The 26,969-nt window shown below is 29.2% G+C and overlaps 6 protein-coding genes and 1 long non-coding RNA gene across 14 annotated transcripts; 3 read left to right on the top strand and 4 right to left on the bottom strand.

The window, feature by feature from the left end:
• Positions 1 to 16: 16 nt before the first annotated feature.
• LOC100747010 (golgin subfamily A member 2) lies at positions 17 to 4,423 on the top strand. 2 transcript variants are annotated; one of them, XM_012384427.3, is made up of 12 exons: positions 18 to 278; positions 596 to 685; positions 836 to 1,273; positions 1,375 to 1,570; positions 1,669 to 1,976; positions 2,048 to 2,224; positions 2,306 to 2,524; positions 2,625 to 2,810; positions 2,902 to 3,153; positions 3,231 to 3,534; positions 3,620 to 3,817; positions 3,993 to 4,423. In XM_012384427.3, exons 1-12 carry the CDS (start codon positions 219 to 221, stop codon positions 4,178 to 4,180), a joined length of 2,616 nt encoding a protein of 871 aa, XP_012239850.1. In that variant the 5' UTR covers positions 18 to 218; the 3' UTR covers positions 4,181 to 4,423. The 2 variants fall into 2 exon arrangements, with proteins under 2 accessions (XP_033176106.1, XP_012239850.1); XM_033320215.1 differs by lacking the exon at positions 596 to 685 and having other exon boundaries at positions 17 to 278.
• Positions 4,424 to 4,575: 152 nt separating this feature from the next.
• On the bottom strand, positions 4,576 to 6,148 carry LOC100747523 (ribonuclease P protein subunit p30). Its single transcript, XM_012384428.3, has 3 exons — positions 5,348 to 6,148; positions 4,973 to 5,120; positions 4,576 to 4,883 (listed from the first exon to the last, which is right to left on the bottom strand). Exons 1-3 carry the CDS (start codon positions 5,933 to 5,935, stop codon positions 4,780 to 4,782), a joined length of 840 nt encoding a protein of 279 aa, XP_012239851.1. The 5' UTR covers positions 5,936 to 6,148; the 3' UTR covers positions 4,576 to 4,779.
• Positions 6,149 to 7,907: 1,759 nt separating this feature from the next.
• LOC100746889 (FACT complex subunit Ssrp1) lies at positions 7,908 to 11,804 on the bottom strand. Of its 3 annotated transcripts, none has more exons than XM_012384437.3 (15): positions 11,647 to 11,804; positions 11,478 to 11,540; positions 10,959 to 11,144; positions 10,667 to 10,882; positions 10,418 to 10,593; positions 10,216 to 10,351; positions 10,034 to 10,137; positions 9,802 to 9,930; positions 9,447 to 9,738; positions 9,215 to 9,373; positions 8,974 to 9,114; positions 8,658 to 8,849; positions 8,351 to 8,587; positions 8,183 to 8,257; positions 7,908 to 8,105 (listed from the first exon to the last, which is right to left on the bottom strand). In XM_012384437.3, the coding sequence occupies exons 2-15, from the start codon at positions 11,526 to 11,528 to the stop codon at positions 7,989 to 7,991; spliced, it is 2,211 nt and encodes a 736-aa protein (XP_012239860.1). In that variant the 5' UTR covers positions 11,529 to 11,540; positions 11,647 to 11,804; the 3' UTR covers positions 7,908 to 7,988. The 3 variants fall into 3 exon arrangements, with proteins under 3 accessions (XP_012239860.1, XP_033176108.1, XP_033176107.1); XM_033320217.1 differs by having other exon boundaries at positions 8,977 to 9,114; positions 11,642 to 11,769; XM_033320216.1 differs by having other exon boundaries at positions 11,642 to 11,768.
• Positions 11,805 to 12,050: 246 nt separating this feature from the next.
• On the top strand, positions 12,051 to 14,106 carry LOC100744653 (uroporphyrinogen decarboxylase). 2 transcript variants are annotated; one of them, XM_024366944.2, is made up of 8 exons: positions 12,051 to 12,219; positions 12,253 to 12,314; positions 12,481 to 12,783; positions 12,897 to 13,058; positions 13,126 to 13,287; positions 13,417 to 13,554; positions 13,631 to 13,804; positions 13,918 to 14,106. In XM_024366944.2, exons 3-8 carry the CDS (start codon positions 12,487 to 12,489, stop codon positions 14,056 to 14,058), a joined length of 1,074 nt encoding a protein of 357 aa, XP_024222712.1. In that variant the 5' UTR covers positions 12,051 to 12,219; positions 12,253 to 12,314; positions 12,481 to 12,486; the 3' UTR covers positions 14,059 to 14,106. The 2 variants fall into 2 exon arrangements, with proteins under 2 accessions (XP_024222712.1, XP_024222713.1); XM_024366945.2 differs by having other exon boundaries at positions 12,053 to 12,219; positions 12,900 to 13,058.
• A 466-nt stretch (positions 14,107 to 14,572) lies between these two features.
• LOC100747246 (eukaryotic translation initiation factor 5A) lies at positions 14,573 to 17,836 on the top strand. Of its 3 annotated transcripts, none has more exons than XM_003488676.4 (4): positions 14,573 to 14,719; positions 16,181 to 16,473; positions 16,913 to 17,047; positions 17,314 to 17,836. In XM_003488676.4, the coding sequence occupies exons 2-4, from the start codon at positions 16,198 to 16,200 to the stop codon at positions 17,383 to 17,385; spliced, it is 483 nt and encodes a 160-aa protein (XP_003488724.1). In that variant the 5' UTR covers positions 14,573 to 14,719; positions 16,181 to 16,197; the 3' UTR covers positions 17,386 to 17,836. The 3 variants fall into 3 exon arrangements, with proteins under 3 accessions (XP_003488724.1, XP_003488723.1, XP_003488722.1); XM_003488675.4 differs by having other exon boundaries at positions 14,635 to 14,978; XM_003488674.4 differs by having other exon boundaries at positions 14,666 to 14,849.
• Positions 17,837 to 20,866: 3,030 nt separating this feature from the next.
• Positions 20,867 to 23,696, bottom strand: LOC100746774 (F-actin-capping protein subunit beta). 2 transcript variants are annotated; one of them, XM_003488670.4, is made up of 4 exons: positions 23,536 to 23,696; positions 22,542 to 22,753; positions 22,050 to 22,422; positions 20,867 to 21,913 (listed from the first exon to the last, which is right to left on the bottom strand). In XM_003488670.4, exons 1-4 carry the CDS (start codon positions 23,536 to 23,538, stop codon positions 21,680 to 21,682), a joined length of 822 nt encoding a protein of 273 aa, XP_003488718.1. In that variant the 5' UTR covers positions 23,539 to 23,696; the 3' UTR covers positions 20,867 to 21,679. The 2 variants fall into 2 exon arrangements, with proteins under 2 accessions (XP_003488718.1, XP_012239828.2); XM_012384405.3 differs by lacking the exon at positions 23,536 to 23,696 and having other exon boundaries at positions 22,542 to 22,840.
• Positions 23,697 to 24,751: 1,055 nt separating this feature from the next.
• LOC117151529 lies at positions 24,752 to 26,936 on the bottom strand. The gene is made up of 2 exons (XR_004461525.1): positions 25,884 to 26,936; positions 24,752 to 25,743 (listed from the first exon to the last, which is right to left on the bottom strand). It is a non-coding gene; the product is annotated as an uncharacterized LOC117151529 (long non-coding RNA).
• Positions 26,937 to 26,969: the final 33 nt, after the last annotated feature.

Genomic DNA, 26,969 nt, shown 5'->3' with positions numbered 1-26,969 from the left:
GATAAGTAGCGTAATTCATTGGTTCGTATAATTCAATCACTGTTGGCCATCTAACTAAATAATTAGGTCAATGGATAAGAGAGCGATTAGTACACGATCATATTCGTGGATTAAGTAGGCATGAGATAACCTTGGTAGCAAATAATACAATATTTTTAATTATGATGATGTAAATAATTGTGTTAAAATAAAATCAAGGATTTCACTTATTAGTTTTCATGTCACGTGTCAACATGAATTTAAGCAAAAGCGAAAAATTGTTGGCCGCTAAGAAAAAGGTATAATGTTTTGAAGTATTGACAGCTACATAAGTATCTTTTCAATATTCAATTTACGTACAAAAAATGTATACTTATATTTATAGGACTTCGTAAGTTCTAGCAACATTTTAATTATTCATTCTCTTATATTTCTGTATCTTTGAATATTTAGGTTATGTTAGCTGTCAGACGCTTATTGAATTTTAATTTCACATAATATTTACGCTTTAAAACGTAAATAAATAATTTGGAAAACCTTATGATTTCATAAGTTAGATTAGTATAAAAAAATGTTATCGTTACTTATGTTTCATAAAACTTCCTTTTTTTGTTAGCTCAGGGAATTTCAATTAAGAAAAATGCAAAATAATCCAGATGATTCTGTGAAACAAAAACGTCACTCTGTCAATTCATTACCTTCGCAGGTGAAAGAAATTTATATATTATAATAATTATTACATCTTTTTATTTAAATCCATGTGCATATGCAATCACATTTCTCCTTGTAATCTTTATTATATTTTAATTGTCGTAAAATGCGAAAAGTTTTTTAATTAATTTGTTAAATTTTGCAGTATCAAAACGCAGAAACTGATACATCACATTTAGAAGGTGTAACTAATGCATCGACAATAGGAAATGTGGAAAATGATATAGTTCAAGAATTTCAAAAAGATGAAGTACTATCCACAAATTCAGTGGTAACTTCAGAAAATACCATAAATCATGATAAAGTACATCATTCTACAGAAGAAACCATCAATACAGAAAGTGTACAAGAAATTAATACATCAGAAGCAGCGAGTAAAGTGGATTTTTATGATCTTCCAAAAGTACAAAAAGAACATCTCTTGGAGATGGCTTCTGCAGTTGCAGATGTTTTAACAAATGAGTCAGAACATATAGAAACATCTCTTGATACTGATTTAATGTATCATAATAAATTTTTAAGTCCTTATATGGAAGAGCAGAAAAAAGTTGTTAACGAATTGCATATTGAGCTTAGTAATGCTGTAAGTGTATATATGTATGTAAATTTTATAAAAAGTATCTAGATCTAAACGTTGAAAAAAGAAATAGTTCAGAAATAAAATTGTTTTAATAATTTGATTAGCGTAGCAAGATTTCAGAGTTAGAAGCCAAATTAGAAGGAAAAGAAACAGAATTTCAGGTAGAATTGGCACAAGAAATAGATCCTTTAAAAGAGCAACTTCAGGTTCATACCCAGACTACCGGCATTCTAATAGCAGAAAAAGCAGAACTTACTGCTGCTCTTAGTCAAGCTCAACAAAGCATTAGACAAAGTTCAGGTTTGTTATTTTAATTAATGAGACATTCTAAGCAGGCGTGTGCACGTACGTACGTGATTATAAATTTTTAATAAATTAAAAATTAATATATTTTTTAGAGGAATCTGAAGAAATGACAAGAAAATTAAAAAATTCACAAATTCGCATAGCTGAATTAGAGAAAGAAATATCTACTGTAAAAAATAATAATGAAGAATTGAGGAAAAACATTCATCAATTACAAAGTGAATATGATTCTCTTAATAACAGATTTTTTGAATTGAAGAAAGAAAAAGAGGATTTGAGTTTAGAAGCATCAGAATTAAAGCAAAAATTGAATTTGAAGAAAACAGAATTAATTGCTGTTCAACAAGAACTTCAAGAAAAAACAGCGTTGCTTTCATTGAGCGAACTTAGAATACAACAGGTAATACATGTGCATTATCTTTGGTTAACTGTATGTGCAACATTTTTCATATACTTCTTTGCTCTTTGTAGATGAAAGTTGCTACAACAACAGAAGAGGAGAAACATGCAGTAATTCTTTTGGAGCAAGAATTAGCACAAACTAAAGAAGCTCTGAAAATTGTTAGTGTTGAAAAGGATGAAGCCAATAAACAGTACCAGAATTATGTTAAACAATTAGATACCCAGCAGGCAAAATTATTAGAAGAGGTATTTTTATATTCCCTGTAATGAAATTCGAAGGTGCAACGAAATATGATAAATTTTCTAAAAATTAAATGTCATTTATAGATAAAAACACAAAGAGGTGGTATAGAAGATTTACAACGTAGAGAACAAAGTTGTATACAAAGGATTTCAGAGCTTGAGCAACAATTACAACAAGAAAGAGAAAAAGCAGAGAATTTATCATCTTTACAAGATCGTAAAGATGAAACCGATAATCTGCTGAAAAATATAGATGAACTTACATTGGAACAAGAAAGGCTTCATATTTTATTATCTGAGAAGGTAACATTTTTGTACTAATTTTTACTATAGAAAGTAAATAAAAGTTATTTAAAATTACATCGATTTATTGATTAATTAAAATTTTCTTCCATATATTTAGGATTCACAAATTGAAATGTTGACAAAAAATCTAAATGATTTACGAGATGCAAATAATCAAGGAACAGAAGTGACAAAACTAGTCAGTGCTCTCGAAAGTGAACAGTTAGGGGCATCGAGAGCAGTTCAGCAAAATCGACAGTTAAAAGAGCAACTGACTGATATGGAAAATGCGTTTGTTTCTTTGGTAAGCGTAACATTAAATATTGATAAAACATTATTAATGATATGGTAAATGGGAGTAAATAAACTATATAAATTTTTTATACAATTTTAAGAGTAATGCAAAATTGGATTTAACTGAACAACTTCAAGCGGAGCGTTCTATAGGAAGAAAGTTAAACGTTCAGTTAAATAACGTAGAAAGTGAGTTGGGACAACTGAAAGAGAAATTAAGGGAAAAAGAAGCTATTCTTGAAGAGGTTGAAAAAGAAAGACTTCAAAATGCTCAAATAGCAGATCAAATACAGCATTATCAAGCTCAATCGCATCATGTAGATACTTTTCAACGAGAACTTCAACATGCTATAGTAATTATCTGTTTAATTATATTAAAAGATTTCGTTCATTGATGTTAAACATTTTTCTTGCTCTGTTTCTGTTTCAGACCACTATAGAAAGATTAGAAAAGGAAAAACAAACACTTATGGAGAAATTGAAAGAAAAAAATGTAGCCAGTTCCATCTCCGAAGTTGATTCACATTCTGTGAATGCTAATAATAATGTATCAAAATCGGGAGAAAAAGTACATGTAGAAAGCTCAAACGAAAACGATGTTATTATATCTGAACCTGTAAAAAAGCTTGAACAAAGATTTAAAGAAACAATGGAACGAGTCGCAGAGCTTACAGAAGAGAAACAGAAGCTTGAACATCTCGTTTTACAGCTTCAAAGTGAAACAGAGACAATAGGTACAAATAGATGGTTTTTAAATAATTATTTACACTCTAACTTTATCTTTATATTCATAGAATTATCTCCCTTCTTTATTTTTAGGAGAATATATAACATTATATCAAAAACAAAGAGCTGTTCTACAAAACAGAGCAATAGAAAGAGAACAGGTATTTCGACAATTACTTGAACAGAGAAATCAGCAACAAGAGCAATTACATAAATTGAAGGTTTTGGTTAGTGATTTTCTTAGCAAGGAATACATACGTTCCAATGGAACAGAATGTCAAGTTGAAACAGGTACTTATAATATAATATTCTATTTCAATTATCTTACCTGAAATTTATTTACATAATAAAAGTGATATTGTATTGATCAAAAGAGATTAACATGTACTCTAACTTATATTATATATATATATATATATAACCATTATTAATTAGTCGAAATTTAACGAAACAAATTATTTTTCAGCAATGGGTTCTAGTGATTCTGTATCTATAAAAAGAAAAGAGGAAGTAATAGATCCACAAGTAGAAAATAAAAGTGTTTCGGAACTCCTAGATGTTCTGACAGAGATAAAAGATTGTAAAGATTCCTGTATGTTTGAACCGAATTTTCATCCATGTCCTTGGTGTTCCGGAAAGTTACTTACAGTATAAAGCATATGTTATGTATATATCTTATATATTTTTTAGTATAGAATATTAATATAAAATTTTTAATCGACGACGATTTGTAGAACAATTGTATATAAGGTAAAATCCATAAAAATTGCAATTTGTAAGTGATTGATATGAAAAAAGGAATGTTTTCCCCAAAAGCAATTGCTCTTTTCTATAAGGTATGAAAAAAAAAAAAAAAAAGAAAAAATCATTTAAGCCTAAAATATTATTTAAGGAATTGTTGAAGATATATAAAGTATTTTTTAAGTAATTATCTTTTTCCGTACATTGCTTTATTGCTTTCTTCTTAATGGAAAATATATATTTCTCTACAAAAAGTAAAAATTAGTTCTATTTTAAATATATTAAATAAAGAAATATATGGAATTTTATATTCAAAAATATTTTATTTAACATGTTTATAAAAATCAAATTTTCATCATTGTTAATTTCTATTATATCTATATCCTATATATTATAAGAATTCTATTATTTCAATGTAAGTAAATTTAAAGTAAAAAGTAATATTTACCCTTTTATCATATTTTCGATTGACCATTTAAAAAAATAATAAAAGACATCTATTATAATTCAACTTATACTTTCAATTTTTTTAGAAATTTTGAGTCTCCGTCAGCGATACTTGTTCTTTCTGTACAATCTTCAATAATAAAAGCAGCTTTTCCTCTACGTCTTCTTTCTAAATAAAAGGACAAATAACTTAATAATTATATTATATTATTTCCATTTTCATGAAAATTTGCACTTTTACATGCAATAGTACATCACCTGCTCTTAACAGAAGTCTTTTACACTGATGTAATATCGATGCTTTTGCTTGAACTTCATTCAAACCCAATAAACATGCCAAATTTATAAGATCATAAGGATTTCTTATTGTCTTGATATCACTGACACCACTGGACAATATTACATTCTAAATAAACAAAATAGTTAATTAGAAATTTGTTTGTTATTTAAACATGGATTTTAAAGAAAAATCCTTTGTACGTTTGCCAATAAATCTTTCGATATTTAATAACATTATTATCTATAGGCTAAGCATTAATATAAATTAATATTTATATTAGTGCTGTTTTGCAATATACGACTATGTAGTGTTAAAAAACGATTATTTTCATTTATACATAAATATTTCTATACCTTACTCTTTCCGTATGTATGAAAGAGATGAGAATAATGGATAGTACTTTTTCTGAATTCAACATTTAATAGATCTACATACTGTATTTCAAAATGTATTCCTCTTTCAATTGCTTGATCATACAGCTTTTTATTAAGTTTAAACGATGTAGCATTCGACCTTAATGTAATTATATCTGCATTTAATTGAGTACATGCAAATTGTAAAGCACTTTGTGTTTTTGGAGCAAAAGCATATAGATCGAATTTTTTTAAACTGGAACAATGATTCACTATATGCGTTTTTGCAAAATCAGAACAAAAGAAAGTAATTCGATTAAAAATTCTTAATCTTCCGTCAAATTCTTTTCTTATACTTCCAATGTCGATTGTTTCAAGAACGATACCCTGTGATGTTTCACTATCACCACCCTTTTTTTTCCTCTTTTTCTCTGTTCCAAGTACACTTTCATCCACATTAGTATTTATTGCTACTGTTTTGAATCCATATTCACATAATTTTGATAAAATAGGATATAGATTTTGTGTTTGATTTCCTGGTACATTCACACATAAATCGTAAAATCCTGTACTTTCTCTGATATCCATTTTTATGAAATATTAGATTTACACAGTAAATGTTCTTTATTTTTAATTAAATATGTTGTAAATTTATTTATAATGTTTGGTTGAAGCTATGATTTAGAAATTAACATCTTCCTCTAATTTTTTTTCGTCAATACTTCTTTGACAGTGCTTCGACTAATCCTAACCTAGAATTTTTATGTATATAGACACAAAATACATTTATATATGTATTATACTACTAAGCGATATCTTTTGGTTAATAAAATCATATTACGAAAATCATAATATTTTTGTCAAAAATGTTGACTATGAAAGGAAATGCTATTTAATATTTTTTGAAGAACTTCATTTATTCACATCAATTTATTATTCACTAAATTACCATATTTATTACAGATTGTAATTATGAATTGTCTTCATTAACACGTTGTCTATGTCACGTAAATTTAAGGGTTAGTTTATGAAATAAAGTAGCTGAGTCGTAACACAACTATTGTCTTTATTTTCTAGTACAGCACAGGTTTACACTGATTGGAGAGATATTCACTGTTCGATGGTTTTGTCTATTTTCTCCCTAGGTGTTCTCGTCTCATTACGGAGGAAAGCTCGGTGTGGGTGTGCCCTTTTCAACGCGGATTCGCTGTTCGCACCACTTCCGTTAGGAAAAGTAAGGGTAACGATCCACGATGCCAATTGGTTGGTTATAGGTCATGTTAATAAATGAAGATAGGAGGAGAAAGCCTCCTATCAACGCGGCTGGTAGGTAATATTGTTTATGGGGAAAACCAGCTTTTTCGTTAGTCAAGTATTGGGTTTTTTACCATTAGGTAACTACCTGCTTTCCCCGTAATTAGTAAGGACGTATAACAACCTAAGGGCTGTTTCAAGGACCATCCATAAACAGATAACAGAAATAATAAACTTAAAAAGTTTAAGTTTATGGTGGATCCCTGGGGTAATTGAGGGTGCGCAGTGGCCTCTGATAAAATTGATGTTACAACTGCCACGACACCCGTATTCGGGTGTCAGCAAAGTTTCTGTTGTTCGTCGCAGGCATTTGAAAAGATATTCCATAATAATAAATTGTTACTTAATAATTAATTGTAATAATAGTTGAATTGTTATAAAATAAAAATACGAAAATGGTTTATTAAAAAAATGATTTAGAATGTAAAACTTTAAAGCATTCTATACATAGCTGAGGTTGGTCGGGACAATTCGGGCAATAAGTTGTTGTTTTCTTCAAATTCTTTTGTGCCTTTGTTCCGTCCATTCAACGTCCTTTATTTGCATAACATAGTTTGCATGCGTGTCTAATGCTTCTTCCGGAATCATTTTTTCGAACGGCGATATTATGCTGACTCCGTCGAAGACAAGGATTTTTTATATTTTCAGACAACTCTAATAATTTTGCAACTAATAATTGTCTAAATATTCTAATATTTATATTTTTTCTTGTTGCAATTTTGTAAACCGTTAAAGCGTTTACAACAGAAATTCCCAGAAAGAATGAGTGCCAAGTTTTCTGTACCATTTGATTCCTTTTCTAAGGAAAGGTGGTGGCATCAGAAACCATTTGGTCGGAATAATCTATACCACACTTTCCTTCATTATATTCAACAACAGCTGGTGGTTCTAATGTTGCGAGCGAATGAAACGAAAGATCATTCTTGAGACCACCACTTGAGCGATTCGCATTACTAAAATATCGATGGGAACACCTAGCAGAGAACGCTTGGTACTGCAGTACGCGTGGCCTGACGGAGACCGTTCTTTGAAAACACGCGTGGCAGTCAACGTGTTAATAAAGCCATATATGTAGTAATATTATATCTTATAGCTGTTTTTAAATTTATTAAATTTAAATAATTTTAAAAACATTTAGAAATGTTTAAATAAATCAGAACCGTACAAATATAAATATTTAATACAATATTGTATTATAACTTAAAATATGGTAAATATGGAACATATTTTAATGATTTTAAGAGTACTAGATACATCGATATTAAAGATATTTCTGTAGGAATAAAGATTAAATTAAGTGGTTGTTAAAGAAATGTATAAATTATAATTAATCACTGTCTTTAGATTCAGCCTCACTAGAAGGTGGAGTACTTTCAATAGGTTCTTCATCACTACCCTCGGATTCTTCTTTCCTTTTCTTCTTCAACTTCTTGTCGTCATCCTCCTACAATAAAATCATATGCAATAGAATATATCTTAAAAAATGTTTTTAATAGAACACAACTAATATAATGAAATTACCGCACTTCGTTTATCTCCGCTTTTCTTTTCTTTACCTCCGTCACTGTCTTCATCCGAAGCCTTCTTTTCTGATTTCTATAGAAATATTTAATTAAAATAATATTTCTACTGTCATAATATAATACTAATAAAATACCTAATAAATTATACTCTTAATTCTTAACATACCTTATTATCTTCATCGCTACTGCTTTCATCATCACTAATATATTCTTTACTTTTGAAACTGGTTCCGGTCATAAGCTTACTGGGAGATTCTTTTTTACTCTCTTTCCTCTTCTTCTCTCCCTTTTCTTTCTTTTCTGATATCTTTTCCTTATCGCCAGCTCCTCCGCCACTAGCTTCATATTCTTTCATTGATGCAGTGTACTCTTTCTTTGCCTTTGCTGCTTTTTGTTCCCATTCCTATTATAATTAGTATATATTAAATAATTACGGAATTACATGTAAGAAATTAAAGCAATTTTGGTCTTACAGATTTATCTTTTAGTTCCCTCCACATTTCACCTCCTTTCTTTGCAATTTCTGTAACAGCAATTCCAGGATTTTCTGCTTTAATTCTTTCTCGAGCACTGTTTAACCATATCATAAATGCAGTTGGCGGTCTCTTAGGTTTATTTGCATCTTTTTCTTTCTTCTGTTTTCTAGGTTTTCTTGGCTTCTCTGACTAAATAAGGCAACACATACATTGATAAACCATTCTTAGTAAGTTATCTAATCTGGATACGATTGCAAATTCATTCTTATAAATATTAAAAACACTGTAAAAAAGATATAAGTAAAATGTTTACCACGGTTTTAGCTGACTTTGCTTTCTTTTCTCTTTTTTCTTTCTTCTCTTTCTTTTGACTTTTTCCTGAAGCATCTGATTCATTTTCACTTTCTGAACTATTTGGATTACTGTCATATTCTTCTGCCACATCACTCTCGTCCTAAAAGAATATATATATATATATATATATATATATATATATATATATATACAAGGTATATAAATTTGTATGTTTGCCAAAAATTTTGATAAAATCACACCTGATTCGGATTAAAATCTTCATCGGTAGACTCTTCCTCAGAATCCTGATTTTCCTCTGCATCTCTTTCCTGTGCTTCTGCTTTAACTCTTGCCAAATACGCATCTGGCTCATCTTCTTGATCGCTATCTCCAAAGTCATTGTCATAATTCAATTTGTCCTATTGCAAAAACAAAGAATTTCTTAATATAATTAATTAAAGAATTACAATTACGATAATAATTCATACTTACGCTCTTGCCTCTATTTTTAACCCGTAATTTTTTGGAAGTAATAAAATCAAAAAGTTTTCCATACTCCTCCTTTTCTATACTACTGAATGTATGAACAACACCGCTAGTCAATTCAATTTCAAAATCAAATGATCTTGTAGAACCACCACCACGGGCGAAATTTACTGACGCAATTTCTTCAAAACGTATATGGATTGGTGGTTTATGAACGTAAATAAAACCTCTTTCTAAAGGATATAAATAACCTGCAGCTGCTTTAAATGAACAACTGATTGCAAGTGTTCCAGAATGACTGAAAATTAAAAACATGTAATATATTAAAGTATTTCGGCTACGCAGTTTACAAAAAACTTACCTAATAAAATTTCCAGGTCCAGTAAGTTTTCTATTAATAATAACTTTCATTACTTTTCCTAAAACTTCATAAGTTGGTCCAGATAATTCTTTTGGTAATTTATCTTCATATTTTTCTTTTAATTCTTTTCTGCAATAATATAATATAATATAATATAATATAATATAAATATATGATTAGTAAACATATTCATATTTTTACCATAGTGCTTGAGTCAAATACAGATACATACTCAGAAAAAGGTAATTCAATTGAAGTTTCTTCTTCTTGATTGAATAATAATACTAAATAATGATAACGGGTTTGACCCTGTTTAATTGGTGGATCTAAACTGACCTAAGCGAAAGATATTAACGATAATAATAAAACAAATAATTAACAAGAAAAAATAAAAATAATTTTCGAAATGCTTACCACAAAATACATTTGCCTATTGTCCTTATGTGGTAAAAGAAATAGCCTTAAAACAGTTGACATTGGAATCTTGTAATCAAAAGTTTTACCATGTAATTGGAAAAATGATTGGAATATCTTTATATCATAACGACCACTGGAAGAGGGAGTTATATTAATATATGAATCTTTTAAATTATATTTCTTAAACATATATACATACCGTGGTGTAAGACATTGAATCTCTCGAAATATTGCAATAGCATCTCCACTGACACTGATGACAGATGCTTTTTCCATAACTTGCTGATGAAATGCTTCTACTGGATCTTGATCTGCGCTGTCACTAATAGGGATATGAAATCTCATTTCCATTAAACTCACAGGAGCATCATCATTCTGAAAAATGTACAAAATTTTAATATTAAGAAACGTTATTAATGTTAAACACGTTACATTATCGATAATTTACCTGATGAAATTCCAATGTGACTTCATTCTTACCAGTATTACATTGAGACACATCGTACAATGGAATTTCAAAAGCAGTATGATGACCAACATCAAAACTTAATACAGAACCATTAAACCTAGCTGTACCCCAATTCCAACCTTTTAGGCTAAGTTCCTTTTCTAGCATATCTTTTTTATAGTTTTGTAGGAAGAATTTTGCAATTTTTTCTTGATCCTAAAAATAAATATTGTTTTATTACAAAACGTAAAATTGAAAAAAGATTTATTCTTAACTAAAAATTGTTACTTACACCTTCCTTGAATCCACGAAACCTGTGTAGAGTTCCATTTTTGAGAAATATTCGAAGACCCCAGGTACCAATGAATTTTTGATAATTTACCATTTCCATATCCGATGCTGAAATTTGTTCTACTTTGCCTGTCTTTTGATTTTTAAAAATCAAATGTTGGTCTGTAAGCTTCAATCGCCCAGGAGTCTGTACATAAGAAAGTCATATATAAGTGCAATTATACAGAAATTTTTATTTATCTCATTACCATCGTAACATAAATAGTACCATCGAAAGTAACTGATGAATTATTACTAACATTTTTATTAATAATTTCAATATTTATAAGATGGAATACAACTTGTTTTCAATTATATTATAAAGTATAACAAAAACGTGGATTTCATCTAGGCATGTTACTTATTAATCTAACTTTAAACATTAACAAAGAAATGATATAACGCGACTACAAAATGAAAGTAAAAGAGAGAATGAGAAGTATCGTTACTCGTTACAGACTTTAAGTAATATATTACTTACCATAGCTCCTTTAACTTCTGCAATCACATCAGTATATTCTAAAAAATCCATTTTTGAAAACACCTAAAATTAATATACAAATTATTATTTGTTTATTATGATTCCTCTTCGTATCTACAAGTTAAACGCATAATCAAAAAAATCAAACGCTTTTTATAAATTACTTTACAATTCAAAACGAGAAACTGACGCAAGGTCGATGTAGAAAACAAATTTCTCATGTACGGCGTACAACGCGCCAAGTTCTTGCTCTCAGAATATTTTCCGAAAACATAATTGGTTAACACAGATTAAGACTATAAGTACAATTTATAGTAAAATTTGTATACTATGTATAAAAGAATATTTATTTTTGCTGTCTATTTAGCTTTAAATATAACGCTAAAATTTATATATAATCTTAAATTTTAGATACATAATAGTAAAAAATTTTTAAAATTTATTAAAACTAAAATTATTACCCTAGAATTTGCAAAAAGTTGATTGGTTAAATTAACCATAGAGCGTAAGTACGTATAGATGAGTAAACATGTTCAAAACTTTCCGTATTATTAGTTGAAACGTCCATTCTATGCGCATATAGATATGGCAAAAGTGCAATTCATACCATCGTATCTTCTTATTATTTGTAATATATTTTAATAAAACAGAAGAAATATTTTATGTAAAAGGATTCATTAGTAAAAAGCTTAAGTTTAAATATTATATTATTTAATTATTTTAATAATTCTATACTTTATAAATAAGAAAATTAGTTTGGAATAAATAGTAACAAATTTTATAATTTACACGGGACTAGATTATTATTTATACAACATTTTTATATTTTTGTACTATGTAAGTACACAATAGCAAATAATTTTGTAAAAACACTGAAAAGATGTTGTAAAAACAATGCGTTATAAGTTGTATAAAATATACTAGTTAAGATTATATGTATGTTTGTATATATCTTTTAATTCAAAATTTCACATTAGTTTCTTTGAATATCAATCTTTTCCAGATAATAATGGCACAAACAGAATTTCCACCATTAAAAAATGATTTAATTTTAAAAGCTGCAAAAGGAGAACCCACAGAACGTGTTCCGATATGGATAATGCGTCAAGCAGGGAGATATCTTCCAGAGTTTCAAGAAATCAGATCGAAACATGACTTTTTCTCTGTTTGTCAAACACCAGCTTTAGCTTCTGAAGTTACTTTACAGCCTATAAAACGGTTTGACTTGGATGCTAGCATTATCTTTTCTGACATATTAGTTCTACCACAAGCAATGGGTTTAACTATTGAAATGGTTCCTGGAACGGTTTGTTTGTTTTTTTTTTTTATATATTAAAGTTTCTTATAATCTTACACAAAAAGAAATCTTTAAAAAGCAAATATAAATATAATAATAATAATTTGTGATAAAAAAAAAAACAGGGACCAATTTTACCCAAACCTTTGAAGGATCCAACAGATTTAGTTAGATTAGTTCATCCAAATGTAGAAAAGGATTTAAAATATGTAGGAGACGCCATAACTTTAACAAGACATAAATTAGAGGGAAAAGTACCATTGATTGGCTTTACTGGTGCACCAGTGAGTAAATCGATTCCTACATATTATAGAGCAAGTACTTTCAGTATTTATATTTGTAAATTATTAGTGGACATTAATGAGCTACATGATCCAAGGTGGAGGTAGTTCAACAATGACAAAGGCACGACAATGGTTATATAAGTATTCAGAAGACTCTCACAAACTCTTACAACTTATTACGAATGTCATCATTGATTACCTTGTAATGCAAGTAAAAGCTGGAGCACAGGTATAAACTTGTCCTTTTCTTGTTGAAAAAATATTACAATGTTATAAAAAAATATAATAAAATAAAAAAAATAAAATAAAATGATTTCAATGTTAATTAATGAAGTGTAATGTAACTTTTCTATTATAGTTATTGCAAGTATTTGAAAGTCATAGTGATTTCCTTAATGACGAATTATTTGAAAAGTATTCGTTTAAATATTTGAAAGAAATTAGCGACAAAGTGAGACAGCGATTGAAGGAAGAAAATATCCCTGAAGTGCCAATGGTAAGTAAAATAAATGTTATGGTATATTTATGGTGATTTATTTTAATTTAAGTTCCTAAAGAATGGCAAATTTTAGATTGCTTTTCCTAAAGGTGCAACTATGAATTCCTTAGAAGTGTTGGCAAAGTCTAAAACTTATGAAGTATTGGGTTTAGATTGGAATGTTAATCCTATAGAAGCAAGAAAAAGATTTGGTTCTGAAATTACTTTGCAAGGAAATTTAGATCCATGTGCATTATATGCCTCTGAGGTGTATATAATTTTATACAGAAAATTATATTTGGAATACTTAATACACAGCCACTTTTTTTTTTTTGGTCCTTATTTATATTTCTATTAATCAAGGTATCTCTTTTTCTATAGCAAGAAATAGCCGATCGTGCTCGGGACATGGCAATAAAATTCGGCAAAACTCGATATATAGCGAATTTGGGACATGGTATTCTACCAGATATACCAATAACGTCAGTTGCAGCTTTTATCAAAGGGATTCATTCAGTGTAATTTGTTTGTTGCAGTGCAAACTTTATAATAAATTTTATTTTATTTTTACCAAATTTCGCACAAATTCAATTGATGTCAGAGATATTAATATAATACATTACATTTAAATATCTTTTTATTAGTGTATCGAGAGGATCAACCTTGTGTTTTTAAGTGATACTACATACTTTTCAATTTAATAATCAGTACAACATATTATTTCAAAGTGTATATTCTAGCTTAAATATATAAATTTATCGCGTTTATAAAAAAAATCTATCAGTCCCTTTAAGCTTTGAAAATTTAATACTCCTAAAAAACCTTCATTTTAAATTTCAAATCATCCAAAATATGCAATAGATTCTACCATCTTGCGACTGCCACGACCGTGGTTAGTGTGCGATAAAATAGAAGTCGTGGGATTAACGCTTGCTTCCTCGGCCGTCTTGGTTTTGTGGCGTTTTTGTCGTTCGTAAGGTGGCGTCGCCTGTGGCCTATGAGCCAAGCTGGTCGACGGGCCGCCACAAATTTCCAACTGGCACGATATTTCTCATCTAACTCTACCCCCACAAACACTCCCAGCCGGAATCCGTGGATCTATCCGAGTGGCCCCCTGTCGCCGATTAGCGGTTCGCGCAAGCGCAGCCAACTCTTCTGGTTAGAGTGTCCATTTTGATCACATGTGAGTATCTCCAGTCTGTTCTCCTTTTTTCACGCTGAGTCTAGCTGGTCGGCTTGTGATCACTCGAACAAGTTTGCAAAACGTGCTACTGAAAAATCCCAAGAACAAAGAACGCCAGTATCCAAGGCTAGTACGTATCCGTCATTTCTTGAACGTTTTCCGAGAGTCGGCAATTTCGGCAACGAACCGCACGCAATCCTTTTCGCGCCATCTTCTTAAGGAAAACGGTCAAAAAACCGTAGTAAACTCGTCCCCGAAGGTAATTTAACTTTCGCGAGGCTTTCCGCTTCATTTTTCATAGAGAGGTTTCAATAATTGGAGAACTGTCAGCCGGGTTGGAATCTTTGGTTAGATTGTACTTGCACAACGTGTTCATTTTTCGTTCTGTTCACTATCACGGTAGCTTTTCGATACTTTTTGCGTTTCACGTTTATTCTGCAAACATTTTCAAGCATTGAACATCGTACTTAATGTTACTATTATTTCTCATTTTTTTGTTATTATTTGTAATATCTCGAAAACACTCGGCTTTTTTACAATTTTAAATATTTCGTTCCATACAATGAAACATGTTCCTCACTGTTTTAAGCAATTTTTGTTACTTACGTTGCTGAATCTGTTGTTTATAATTTGAAGTGCAGCCAAGTTGTATGTTAAACGTGCCAATATCTTTTTTAATATTAAAAGAGTAAAGTTGTAGCACACGTTTGAAGTATCACATTTCAAAACATATTGTGAAAGATGGTATAGTTTTGTTTTTTATATTCATGTTGCATTTTTGTATAATAATATTGATGTACTTCTAATGTTTTACAAAATATAATAGATTACTACATCATATAGCATTGTATTTTGTAAAAGTTTTCCTATTCGACTTATGTTTGTATTGTACGTTTCATTTGTATTTGAAATAACAACTTAAACGATTTTTATTAACTTCTTACTAGGAATTTCATTTTTAGAGATAAGTTACATACCATATGGTGATTTTGTAGGAATTATAATAGTCATGAAGCTCTAACGATATGATGCCTTTAAATATAGTTATAAAATTCAATAATATTAATAATATTAATAGAATGTTTTATTTGCTAAAGTTGAAAAAAAAAAGAAAAAGAAAAAAAAGCAGTTTAGAAAGTGTTCTAATTTCTTAGTTTTCTTATAAATTTTAATGCCATATCTTAGCATTACATTGTAACTAATAAAACAGTTCTATACCTTCCATAAAAAATTAATTAGGTTATTGATTCCTTTTACAAACATAATATTGAACTTTACCATTTTTACTAAAAAACAATATTAGATTCTTATAATTTATTTTTCTAATGTATATGTTATATGTAAAAATATTTTATATCTCATATGCACGAATTCAATGTTTATTATATATGATATATTAAATCTTTGAGACATAAAATATGTAAAAATATGTAATTCCTGATCTGTTTCAATTTATTTCAGAATAACAGAAACTAAGGATGGCAGACATAGAGGATACTCACTTTGAGACTGGAGACTCTGGTGCTTCTGTAACATACCCGATGCAGTGTTCAGCTCTGCGTAAAAACGGGTTTGTCATGCTGAAATCTCGGCCGTGCAAAATTGTAGAAATGTCAACTTCTAAAACAGGAAAACATGGCCATGCCAAAGTACATCTTGTAGGCATTGACATTTTTACTTCAAAAAAATATGAGGACATTTGTCCATCTACGCACAATATGGATGTGCCATTTGTTAAGCGGGAAGATTATCAGGTAAATTATTTAAGAGTAATTTTATAAAATTACTCTACATTATAATAATGTTTCTCATGCATATTGTTTATATTAAATTATTATTTCTGTAGTATTTATTTGTTAAAATAGCTATTTATTGACAAATTCTATAAAATGATATAGAAAATATTGTATAATAATAATAATAATATTGTGATAATAAGGTTAATAACATTGTAATAACATAAAAATTTTCTAATTATGAAAGAAATTATAAATATAAAATACTAATCGTTATTTTTAATTAAATTGTGCTGTACCAATTTCCTTTGTCAAGTTTTTCTTACATAAATAAGATATATGTTCTTATTTAGATCACAAGTGCAAAACAAAGAGAAATGTAACTGGAAGTCCATCCTAACCTGGAGGGGAAGGATTATGGAAAAAGATAAATGAATCGTACGTCTTTATGTTACAGCTAGCAGACATATCTGACGATGGCTACTTATGCCTGATGGCTGATAATGGTGAACTCCGTGAAGATTTAAAAATTCCTGATGGTGAGCTGGGTACTCAGTTACGTGCTGATCATGAGGCTGGGAAAGAGCTTCTTGTGAGTATCGTTCTATTACAGAAAAGATTAATAAAGATTAATTATAAAATATTTTATTTAAATATCAATAAAGTTTATGCTTATTCTTTATTATATCATCTATATTTTGCAATTTGCACAAATTTCTGTACAAGTTTCTTGTTTGCTTGACTAATGTGCAAAATTATCTTGTATTATAAACAATATCATTCTGTTTCTACTTATTTTCTTTGCAATACATTTGTATTAACAGAAAGATGCAGAAAAATAATATTTTATTTTTTCAGTGCACTGTACTGAAGGCATGTGGTGAAGAAGTCGTGATTGCCATTAAAACTAACACTGCCATCGATAAATAATTGTGTTCAGTCCAGACTCCACCATCACATTAAAGAAATAAACAAAACACACACAGTTAATATATTATTAAGAGAAACCTAAGATACAATACAAGATGATCAATGGTTAACATAAGAACTACTACCAACAACAAATAGAGAGGAAAAGAGAGTGGGGGCACTTGGGAAAAGAATAAAACGAAGGGGAAAGAAATAACGTGGGAAAGGAAAGAAGCAAACATGTAATTTAAAAACTGAAAGGAAGAGAAAAACAATGTGCGTGAGCGTGTAAGTGTGAGGGAGGAGAGGATTACAAATAATGAAATAATTGCAAAAACAAAAAAAAAAAAAATAAAAAAAACAAATAAAAAGAGAATAAACCAAGAAACAGTATCAGCTTAGACCTTGGGAAAAATGAATGTTTTGGTGGTTTAAACTGTTGAGATTAAAAGGCAGTTTTGACATTGGGAAATTTTGAAAGAGGACTATTTTGCCTTGATTTGTGATTTCTAAAATTTGAACATGATTAGAATTTTATCTCTATTGGAATTTCAATTACATCTCTCAGCGGTAACATATAATTTTATCCGAACTTATGATTTTATTGAAAGCCCAATATTTCTAAAGTTCTAATCATCTAAAAATCTTGTTTCCTTACACTAACCCCTTTTCTCTGTAAACTTTAATTGAAGTTTCAATTCCTTTACAAGTTCGATTTTAAAAATTTTCTGTTATACTCAAACTGCAATTCTATAGGAATATATAGAATTCCAATTACATTAGAATTTTAATTCCTCTATAATACATCCTATATTTGCTTGGAATTGTCTTTTTCTCTCTCCTTCATTCAAGTTCATTACATCTTTTTTTATTAAAATTATATGTTTTATAGCATCCAGCTTAATTTAAAATTAATATCTTGTTTTAGTTTCGAACTTTTTTTTTATATAAATATGATCCTGTCTAATTTTTATTAGTATTCTATGCTACTAAAGCATTGTTAACAAAAATTGATGTCTTACTAGAAATGCTTAATATCTGTTGTTTGTCTAAGAACCTTACCTGACAGTAACTTATTCTTGAAGGTTTTTAATTTTATATTTCTTGTTTGATTAAAATTTGTATTCCAAATTTCTTTAGATTTTAAAAAAATATATTCCTAGTTTCGAATTTATAAAAATCACTACAATGTATTTTTCAAACTCGTACAAAGGGCTGAAACTTATATTTCTTGCTTGAAATTTAAACCATAACTTTGCATTTTTAATTACAGGAACATATTCAAAATAGTAAAACTTAATTTTCTGCATAGATCTGATGGATCTTTATTAATTTCCTGTAAAAGTTGTAGTTTTTATTTAGAACTCGTATTGTAGGAGGACCGTTTTTATATTTAACAATTTTCAGAACTTTGATATTCTGAGATTAGAATCGAAACTTCAAACTCGGTGAATATTGAACTCTTAAACTCGAACACGAAATTTTGGAATTCAATTTGAACTTCAGACTCCGTACATGTAATTTCAAAGATAACTTCAAACTTGAATTCTGAAATTTTAAGTTTATCACTCAATTTTGATTTCTGACTTGAAGTTTGAGTTAAAATGTAACTGCCTAAGTTACATCAGAAGCTCAATTTCAAATCAGACCGTACCATCTATGAAAACATAAAAAACTATAAAAAAAATATAAAAGATGAACGATAAGAAACAACTAAGCTACTGTAATCTAAGCAGACTAATTTAAGATTAAGACTACCTAGATAAATGAATTTAATCGATAAAAAGAAACTGAAGAAAAGGAAGAAAAAACGAATCAATCGGCCTCACGGTCGTATTTCAACCACGAGAGACGGAAATCGTTTTTTTCTGCTTCTCGATATTCGGTTTAATTAATAATACACCACTGCTGGTCGTTCCGTTAAATTTTAACAATTTGTACTAAAAATAATTTTCAGGCACCAAACAAATTAAAATCAATCATTTACTCTATAAGCACGGATGTGAAATGATATTTCGAGAATATTGTTTTTGAAAATATTTTTAGTATAAAGAAATCTCAATTATACTTAATTAAAATTACCAATTATATAGTTTGTCAATAGTTACTAGTATTTATGTAGCAATAAATAGGAACTAAACAATTAATGAAACTCATTTCAAGTGGTATAATTATTGATATATCAAATGTAATTACTTCAGTTATAAAATATATTCTTGAAATATTATTCTTTGATTCTATTGCACACGCATTAAATTAATGTGCAAAGTATTAAATCATAATACAGTAAAACCTTAACACACACAGACGCTATATAGATATTTTCAAAAAATAATATAACCAGCATTGGCGTATATAGGCAAACAACGTATACACACGAATACACATATACAAGCACACACAGTGGTGAAGTATATGAAAATATACAAGTATATACGAAAGTACACTATTACGAAATTCAAAACAGAAAACACAGACGTAAAGTATATAAGTAAATGGATACCAACGAGCATTTGTTTATACGGCGGAAATCAATGGAAGATAAATGGATAAATAAATGATAAAAAAGCCGTCGGTGCTATTGTGTCAACCTTCGATGATATTTTGTTGTTCTTATAATAGCACGTTACTGAAACTTCGAGTCTTAATGATTTTGCTATTTTTTTATTTTTTATTAACTGACATGATATTACATTCATTTAAGTTAATTAAAACTATCGAAAACAACTAAATTGAAATTCTTGTCATTTTGTCCTTTTCAATTTCATTCATATTATCTAAAATTTTTTACTTATCATAAGTCTACTGATATCATATTCAAAATATCAATGCAGGAACTAACAATATTAGTGATTATAAAAAATTAAACTCAATTATATTAAATAAACAGTTTCTTTTAATTACAAAAGGTATTCCATAAAATTTGCATAATAGTTTTAGTCAAGTTTAATTAAAATCTGTTAAAATCGATTAAAGACTTAATTATGCTATTGGAAACCATGAATCAACTTGAAAATATTTTTTTCAAATTTAAATTTAATGCCATTTGAAACTTATTTACTAATATTGAGTACTTAGGCAGGAAATTAGTGAACAACTTGTTAGAAGTTTATTCGCAAATATTCTCTTTAATATTCCTACATTTTCAAACATTAATACTCTTATATCTCGTATTATTAATAATTATTAATGATTAAGAAAACATTACGAGTGCCATTATATATGTATATATACGTATACATACAAAATACATTTACATATATATATATATGTAATATATATAATATATATATATATATATATGTGTGTGTGTGTGTGTGTGTGTGTGTGTGTGTGTGTGTGTGTATATATATATATATATATATATATACGTATAAATGTATGTTTGACTCGGATTTACACGAGTACAGCATACACACAACATACACGCATAAACATGAAAAACATGTCAAAGATATGTAACACAGTAACGAAAATGTATCTTGTATGTACTATGACTGCATTTTTTTTTTAATTTATTCATTGTAAAAATGAGATACGTCTGTACAAGTGTAAAAGATGTTTTATAACTTATGCCTACATACATTAGACATCGTTCGCTAACCAGACGGTGAATAATTTTATTTAAAAAATGTGTAAAATGACATTATTATGAAAGTTCCGTACGTTTGCATAGATCAAATTCTGGTGGACATAACGAGAAATATAGCAATTTATAAAATTAATAAACAATACATAACACTATGAAAATGTAGAGGAACATCATAACAATGCTTTATAAATTAATGCTTAATACATATATATCTCAATGAGTAGTAAACAATACAAGAAAGATTGCACAAAGTGGTAAAATCTAAGTATATAAATTTGTTGTATTTAAAAACGAAAAGCTTTAAACATAAATATGTACTCTACGAGAATTATCGTAAATCAATTACTTCGAGGCTTAAACATTTATTATTAACTTAGGGTGTTACATACCTTCAAACATATTCTCTCTCTCTCTCTCTCTCTCTATATATATATATATATATATATGTATGTAAACCCGGACACTCTCGTAATGTCTCTTAATATTTTATTCAAAATCTTGACATAATCAATAATTGATATTCAATTATTTATTCTTTAATACTTCAGGAAAAATTCATCTTTACCGTTGCACCCTGCATATCACAGGAAACTGTCCAAAATTCACGTTACAGTAACTGTAACAATTCGAATCTTAATTTCATCATTTACGATTTCTCTTTTATTTCTTCCTTTTTTATTGACACTCCTCAAAATCGATGGAAAGTTGATCTTCCTCGGAAGATCAATTATTGGCATTTCTCCTTTGCAACGCGGCCGCGAGATCCTGTCGGAGGGCAGCTTGTTGTCGTTGATCAGCTAAAGATTGAACAGACCTTAAACCATTTACAATATCTTTCGTTTTTCCAAAATAAATTTCATTTAAGGTATTTCGAATTTTATTTTCCATATCTTCAACCATGCGACCAATATTAGCAATATGTGGAGAACTCTCACTTATTTGGGCATCTTGTTCAACCTAAAAAAAATGTGTTAGGAAATAACTTCACATAATTGTGATATACCCGTTGAATGTCGTACAGAAAATAATTAATACATATAAAGATCTCTTCTTTTTTTTTTTAATTATAATTAGAAATTAATTAGAAACAAACCTGTCTTGTAAGACTTCCACCAAGATTCATTGTTCCAGAGCCATGTTTATTAGTTTGTAACCAAAGCATTGCAGTGGAAGTTAATTTATAATGTGCAATCCTTCCACTAGATTTTTCTTGAACTTCCACTACATGAATTGAATCCCAACAACCTTTAATTTTCTTTGAACCATCACCTGCTTTTTTAATCAATATTACTGCTGCAAAACCATGATCCAAGTCCCACAGATAGACAGAAGAAACTCCACCTTCAAAGTAAAGTTCTCTGTATTGATCAAATGCATGATTTGCATCTATCTCTAATTTTCTAAGCCTTTCAGATGGCATTGAACCATCTTCTAGTGGAGGATCATACGTATTACTCCAAGGGGACCTGCAACATAATTTTATAACGTAAAATATTATTTCTTTATTCTTAATGTAATATTAGTAAAACTAAATACAATAACAGTATTAATAACAGAATAGAACAAAGCACATTTTCGCAATTACCTATAGGAATCTCCATCTCTATTATAGTCACAAAGTAAATAATCTTTTCCAGATTCTTTATCTTTTGCAATTTTTAAGGGCTGATCAACAGAGGATAAGAGATCTTCACAAAGAGATGGCACTAGATCTATTAAATCACTCAAATTCTTTTCAATTTGCTGAGGTGGCAGTCTTCTCATCAAATCCAAAGCACAATCCATTTGCTGTTCCGTCTTTAACATTAAAATTAAGTTTGATTTAATTTTAAATATTCTATAACCCAGTGAATTTGTAAGTCTAATCATATCTTTAATAAATGGAATTTTATACATTTATAATGAAACTGTTAAGTCTAATATGACTATACTATATTTCTAATTTAATGTCATCTTGAATAAATCTAATTTATACAAATTTCATCTTAGAATTTAATATAATTAAATCATAGTAGTAAGTGTGATAGTAATAAATGTAATTTAGTATAATTAATATAATTCAAATTTAGCACAAGCAGGCGGCAAGCCATATGAAATTCAATATAAATAAGCGATAGGATACATATTAACTTTCGCTAATTTCAATAAAAGACAGAAAAGAAATGCTAGGAGACATCAATATTAATTTATTAGTACGAGTTACATCAAGAAGACATTTATATGGGTTAACCAAAAATTATCTACATTACAAAAAATATATAAATGAATTTATATTTTTAATTTTTTTAAAATGACCGAAGAACCAAAATTTTCATGTATGTCACTGGGTGGCGCCATTTTGACGTTTGTTTCATTTTAGGTTAGGTAAAAATTTTGCTTAGAATATCACAATCACAAAAATACACAAACATCTTTTACAACAAACCTTTTCAAAAATTTTATCGTAAATGGGAGATTTTATAAAGTTAGACTTTCCTATATCGAACACTATCTCTAAAAAGTGTTATTACTGATTTTAGTTGACATTATTAATAAAATAATATAATGTTACAATTATAGATTAAAAATATTAAACTTACCATTTTAAATGATTGAAGAATTTGGCGAAAGTCACTCAGACCATCAATCAATAAAAACTACAAAATCAATGAAAAATTTATTGAAATTGTTTACTCTCTGACCTGCATTCAGTCACCGAAAACGAATATTCAAGGGGCGTGTCAAGACTACCGCTGATTGGCCAATAGACAATTCAATGCTATCAACATAATGTGAGTGAAAATTATAGAGCATATGTTATATAACAATAGGACAAGTAATAAAATGTTTACAATACATTACTAGTGAAATTATTGCTCATTCCTAAATAATCGCTCGATTAAATTTCAAGTAACAATGCCATACATCTACCACTTTCAAGAATGCAAATTGAAGAATTAGATAAAATTAATTCTAGATAGAATTCTCTAGACGAAATTAACTAAAATTTACTATATGTAATTTATTTAGTCATTAGAAATGATTAGTGTCGTATATATCGCTTACTTATTCAATTTCAATAAATATTCACTGCATTCTAGCCACGCTTTTCACACATTCTGCAAAGTAACAATTTTAAATGAAAAAAATTGTTACTAATTGTCTTTTAATTCAAAAGATTAAAGTTATATTTCGCTGAAATATATTTTTAGTTTTTATAATAGAAAATATTTCCAATAACTGCACTAACTATAGAAGTTAGTGTAAATGTTCTGTTACGATGTAAGGCAAATTTTGTATTACAGGATTAACTGGCTTGAACTACTGTTTGTCTAATATATATAAATTTAATGAATCGAAAATTCTATTTTTAATAAGATCCCTGATCTTTCTTCTTCAATCTTTTCTCTTAGATTTTTGCAGTGAATGATCATAATTCCGAGATCAAGTTGATTTTAAATTTCGCTCTTAATTTATACACAGATGGCGTTGAGTATAAATTGAAGTTCATATTTATTGCGGCCGTTCATACGTTAGTAGAGAATATGTAATCTAATATTTTAACATATAGAAATGCTAATAAATGTCTGATAAATACTCTAACAGAATTCCGATTTTAATTCCAATAATAATGGGTATTATCAGATAGTATACGTAAACGAGGATTAGGCGAGCTTTGATATTTCACAGATCCTTCGAATGAAAGCCCCGTGCACAATTGTATATGCGAGGCTATAAGAATCATCTATATCTGTTATAATTCAATTTAAAATGATATCATTAATATATGTATTGGATTTGAGTTAGTTTTTTTAATCCAGCCGCAGCGAGGTAGCCGGCAACAGGCAAATATTTTAGCTCTCTATTGACTTTCCGTTCATAATTGGCGACATTCATCAAATTTACGTTTAACATAACTGTGCAGTGGCATAGAAACCTAGAAAATAACCTGGAAAATAATCTTCCAAGATACGTGATCATCCATCGTTCGCATGTCTTACTTTCACAGAACATTGACCGGAAATATCGACAATTCTAGGTTATAAATGTACGCCTATGTTATTAACGTTAGGTCACAATCGGTTCCATGGATTGTATTTACTACATATTACATCAGAAGCAATACTTTGAGTATTTCTTATGTGCTTTATATTAATTATATTAATAGACAATTTTGGAATAAAATCTAGAAAACGGAACTATCTTTCGAACATTTTCCCAGTTTTTATTAGAAATAAATAACAAATATAATAAATTTATGATCCGGGAAGGCTATAAATGTTAGATTTTCCAATATGATATGTCTAATATATTCAATGGCTATACATGTCATGATCTAACTCAAATCTAATTCTCATCTTTTATTTGTAATATTTCGGTTATTTCGGAATTCCATAAGATATATGTTAGGTCAGTGATGTCTACTATAGGGATCCCTCTTCACGTTTCTCTGCTTGCCCTTTCACTCATTGTTTATCGCAATTCGTTCGTTATCAAAGAAACCGCACGACGCAACGCTAAGAACTCTACCATACAAGCTTATATTTTCGTAATCAGAAAAGTCTCGCAGTCTAACAAATAAAAAACGCAATAATTTTGGACTTTGGTGCTAGGTTATTACTGTATCCAAGCGCTGCAGGGCCGCCGTCAAACAATACGAATGCATACGTCATTACGGACGCACAATTATAGGTAGTATTCATACTACGTGGAGGCGGCTTGGCATCTAGTAAAGCATTGGTTTATTGGAGGAAAGTCATGCTACCATGATGAAGAATTTGGCGATATGAATATTTGTGGCGATAATTCTGTCAACAGAATAAATTGGACAAAATGTTATCTTTAATTGATGCAATAAAAAAGAATTACATTTTATATAAATTGAATTGAAATATTGAATTATAAAAATAATTGAAATATAAAATTGCGTCAGTCTGCAAGAAGCTACCTTCTCTCCGATTTCGATGATTTTTTTCTATATGTATAATCGACGGTCGATCTTGGTTTCCAAGGTATTCGAAAGAAGCTGTCGGTACCACTACAGTGAATTCTACCAATAATTATGCATTCGTAGCAGCGTTGGCGATTGTTGAAAAAGCAATGATTATTGCGTTGTTCACCACGACTCGAGTCAATTGTGGCCAGTTATTTGCATTTATATTCGTTACGCTACTGTGTAAACTTCACTTTCTGGTCACGGCCATCTCACAAATATGAGATGCCTAAATCTTTTGCCTTATATGCTCCGTGAATATACAGCAGAGCAACAAATGCATTTAATTATAGTTAAATAAAAAAAAAAAAAAAAAAATTAGGCCCCAACTAAATGCTTCTGCTTCTGTGCACGTTCTGTGCACGTATATTTTTCATTATATGGTAGTCTATGACCAGAGAAAATGCAATCTTTACTTTTCCTTTCTTAACATTTCGTTTAGCATATCCTGTCGGACCTGATAATTCCCTACAGATATTATGTGAATTGGTGCTCTTCCGGGTTTGGAACCACCTGCTATCTCTTATGAAACTGTCCCATCAGCAGCAGTTTCGATGCGTTGGTCCTCTACATCACGCTCACTTTCTTATCTCAGTGTTAATCCCCTTCCCTTTTGTCTTTTACATTTATTCAAGATATTCTTCTCTTCATTATCCGTGTCTGGAGACTAATTCGTTGGATATGCCAAATAGGTCATCATCTTTTTCCATTTTATTTTCAATTTCAGAAAGATTCTGTTCATCAATATCCAAATACTTCTCGTCCATGTTATCTACCTTTTTCTGATAACTTCATATAATAGTTTTTCAATGCGTGGACACTTTTAGGATAAATATTCGCCGCAGAATAATTCATTAAATATGAAATAGAAAATTTACATCAAAATATTGCGGATTTATTTCTTCTTTCTTCAAATTTGCACTTGTAACTTATAACGCAAAGAAAATGCTTTAGAACTTTTATATTATGATGCCTTTTATATTATCTCTCTCTCTCTCTCTCTCTCCCTCTCCCTCCCTCCCTCCCTCCCTCCCTCCCTCC

Source organism: Bombus impatiens, unplaced genomic scaffold (genome assembly GCF_000188095.3).
Source record: "Bombus impatiens unplaced genomic scaffold, BIMP_2.2 scf_0259, whole genome shotgun sequence".
Taxonomy (NCBI): domain Eukaryota; kingdom Metazoa; phylum Arthropoda; class Insecta; order Hymenoptera; family Apidae; genus Bombus; species Bombus impatiens.
The sequence above is the reverse complement of the archived record's forward strand: the minus strand, read 5'-3'. Positions and strand labels throughout refer to the sequence as shown.

What these genes read in the sequence shown, in the direction of transcription:
- LOC100747010 (XM_012384427.3), top strand. Translation starts at nt 219, where the DNA reads ATGTCACGTGTCAACATGAATTTAAGCAAAAGCGAAAAATTGTTGGCC. An exon ending in ATATTGAGCTTAGTAATGCT is followed by an intron (nt 1,274 to 1,374) that starts GTAAGTGTATAT and finishes TAATTTGATTAG; the next exon opens with CGTAGCAAGATTTCAGAGTT. An exon ending in AAGCATTAGACAAAGTTCAG is followed by an intron (nt 1,571 to 1,668) that starts GTTTGTTATTTT and finishes TATATTTTTTAG; the next exon opens with AGGAATCTGAAGAAATGACA.
- LOC100747523 (XM_012384428.3), bottom strand. Translation starts at nt 5,935, where the DNA reads ATGGATATCAGAGAAAGTACAGGATTTTACGATTTATGTGTGAATGTA. An exon ending in ATACATACGGAAAGAGTAAG is followed by an intron (nt 5,121 to 5,347) that starts GTATAGAAATAT and finishes TTGTTTATTTAG; the next exon opens with AATGTAATATTGTCCAGTGG. An exon ending in AAGACTTCTGTTAAGAGCAG is followed by an intron (nt 4,884 to 4,972) that starts GTGATGTACTAT and finishes CCTTTTATTTAG; the next exon opens with AAAGAAGACGTAGAGGAAAA.
- LOC100746889 (XM_033320216.1), bottom strand. Translation starts at nt 11,698, where the DNA reads ATGAGAAATTTGTTTTCTACATCGACCTTGCGTCAGTTTCTCGTTTTG. An exon ending in CAGAAGTTAAAGGAGCTATG is followed by an intron (nt 11,145 to 11,477) that starts GTAAGTAATATA and finishes TCTTATGTACAG; the next exon opens with ACTCCTGGGCGATTGAAGCT. An exon ending in ATTCAATGTCTTACACCACG is followed by an intron (nt 10,352 to 10,417) that starts GTATGTATATAT and finishes TCCCTCTTCCAG; the next exon opens with TGGTCGTTATGATATAAAGA.
- LOC100744653 (XM_024366944.2), top strand. Translation starts at nt 12,487, where the DNA reads ATGGCACAAACAGAATTTCCACCATTAAAAAATGATTTAATTTTAAAA. An exon ending in TTGGCTTTACTGGTGCACCA is followed by an intron (nt 13,059 to 13,125) that starts GTGAGTAAATCG and finishes GTAAATTATTAG; the next exon opens with TGGACATTAATGAGCTACAT. An exon ending in ATATCCCTGAAGTGCCAATG is followed by an intron (nt 13,555 to 13,630) that starts GTAAGTAAAATA and finishes GGCAAATTTTAG; the next exon opens with ATTGCTTTTCCTAAAGGTGC.
- LOC100747246 (XM_003488676.4), top strand. Translation starts at nt 16,198, where the DNA reads ATGGCAGACATAGAGGATACTCACTTTGAGACTGGAGACTCTGGTGCT. An exon ending in TTAAGCGGGAAGATTATCAG is followed by an intron (nt 16,474 to 16,912) that starts GTAAATTATTTA and finishes TTTATGTTACAG; the next exon opens with CTAGCAGACATATCTGACGA. An exon ending in AGGCTGGGAAAGAGCTTCTT is followed by an intron (nt 17,048 to 17,313) that starts GTGAGTATCGTT and finishes TTATTTTTTCAG; the next exon opens with TGCACTGTACTGAAGGCATG.
- LOC100746774 (XM_012384405.3), bottom strand. Translation starts at nt 22,825, where the DNA reads ATGATTAGACTTACAAATTCACTGGGTTATAGAATATTTAAAATTAAA. An exon ending in AGAGATGGAGATTCCTATAG is followed by an intron (nt 22,423 to 22,541) that starts GTAATTGCGAAA and finishes ATTATGTTGCAG; the next exon opens with GTCCCCTTGGAGTAATACGT. An exon ending in GTGGAAGTCTTACAAGACAG is followed by an intron (nt 21,914 to 22,049) that starts GTTTGTTTCTAA and finishes CATTTTTTTTAG; the next exon opens with GTTGAACAAGATGCCCAAAT.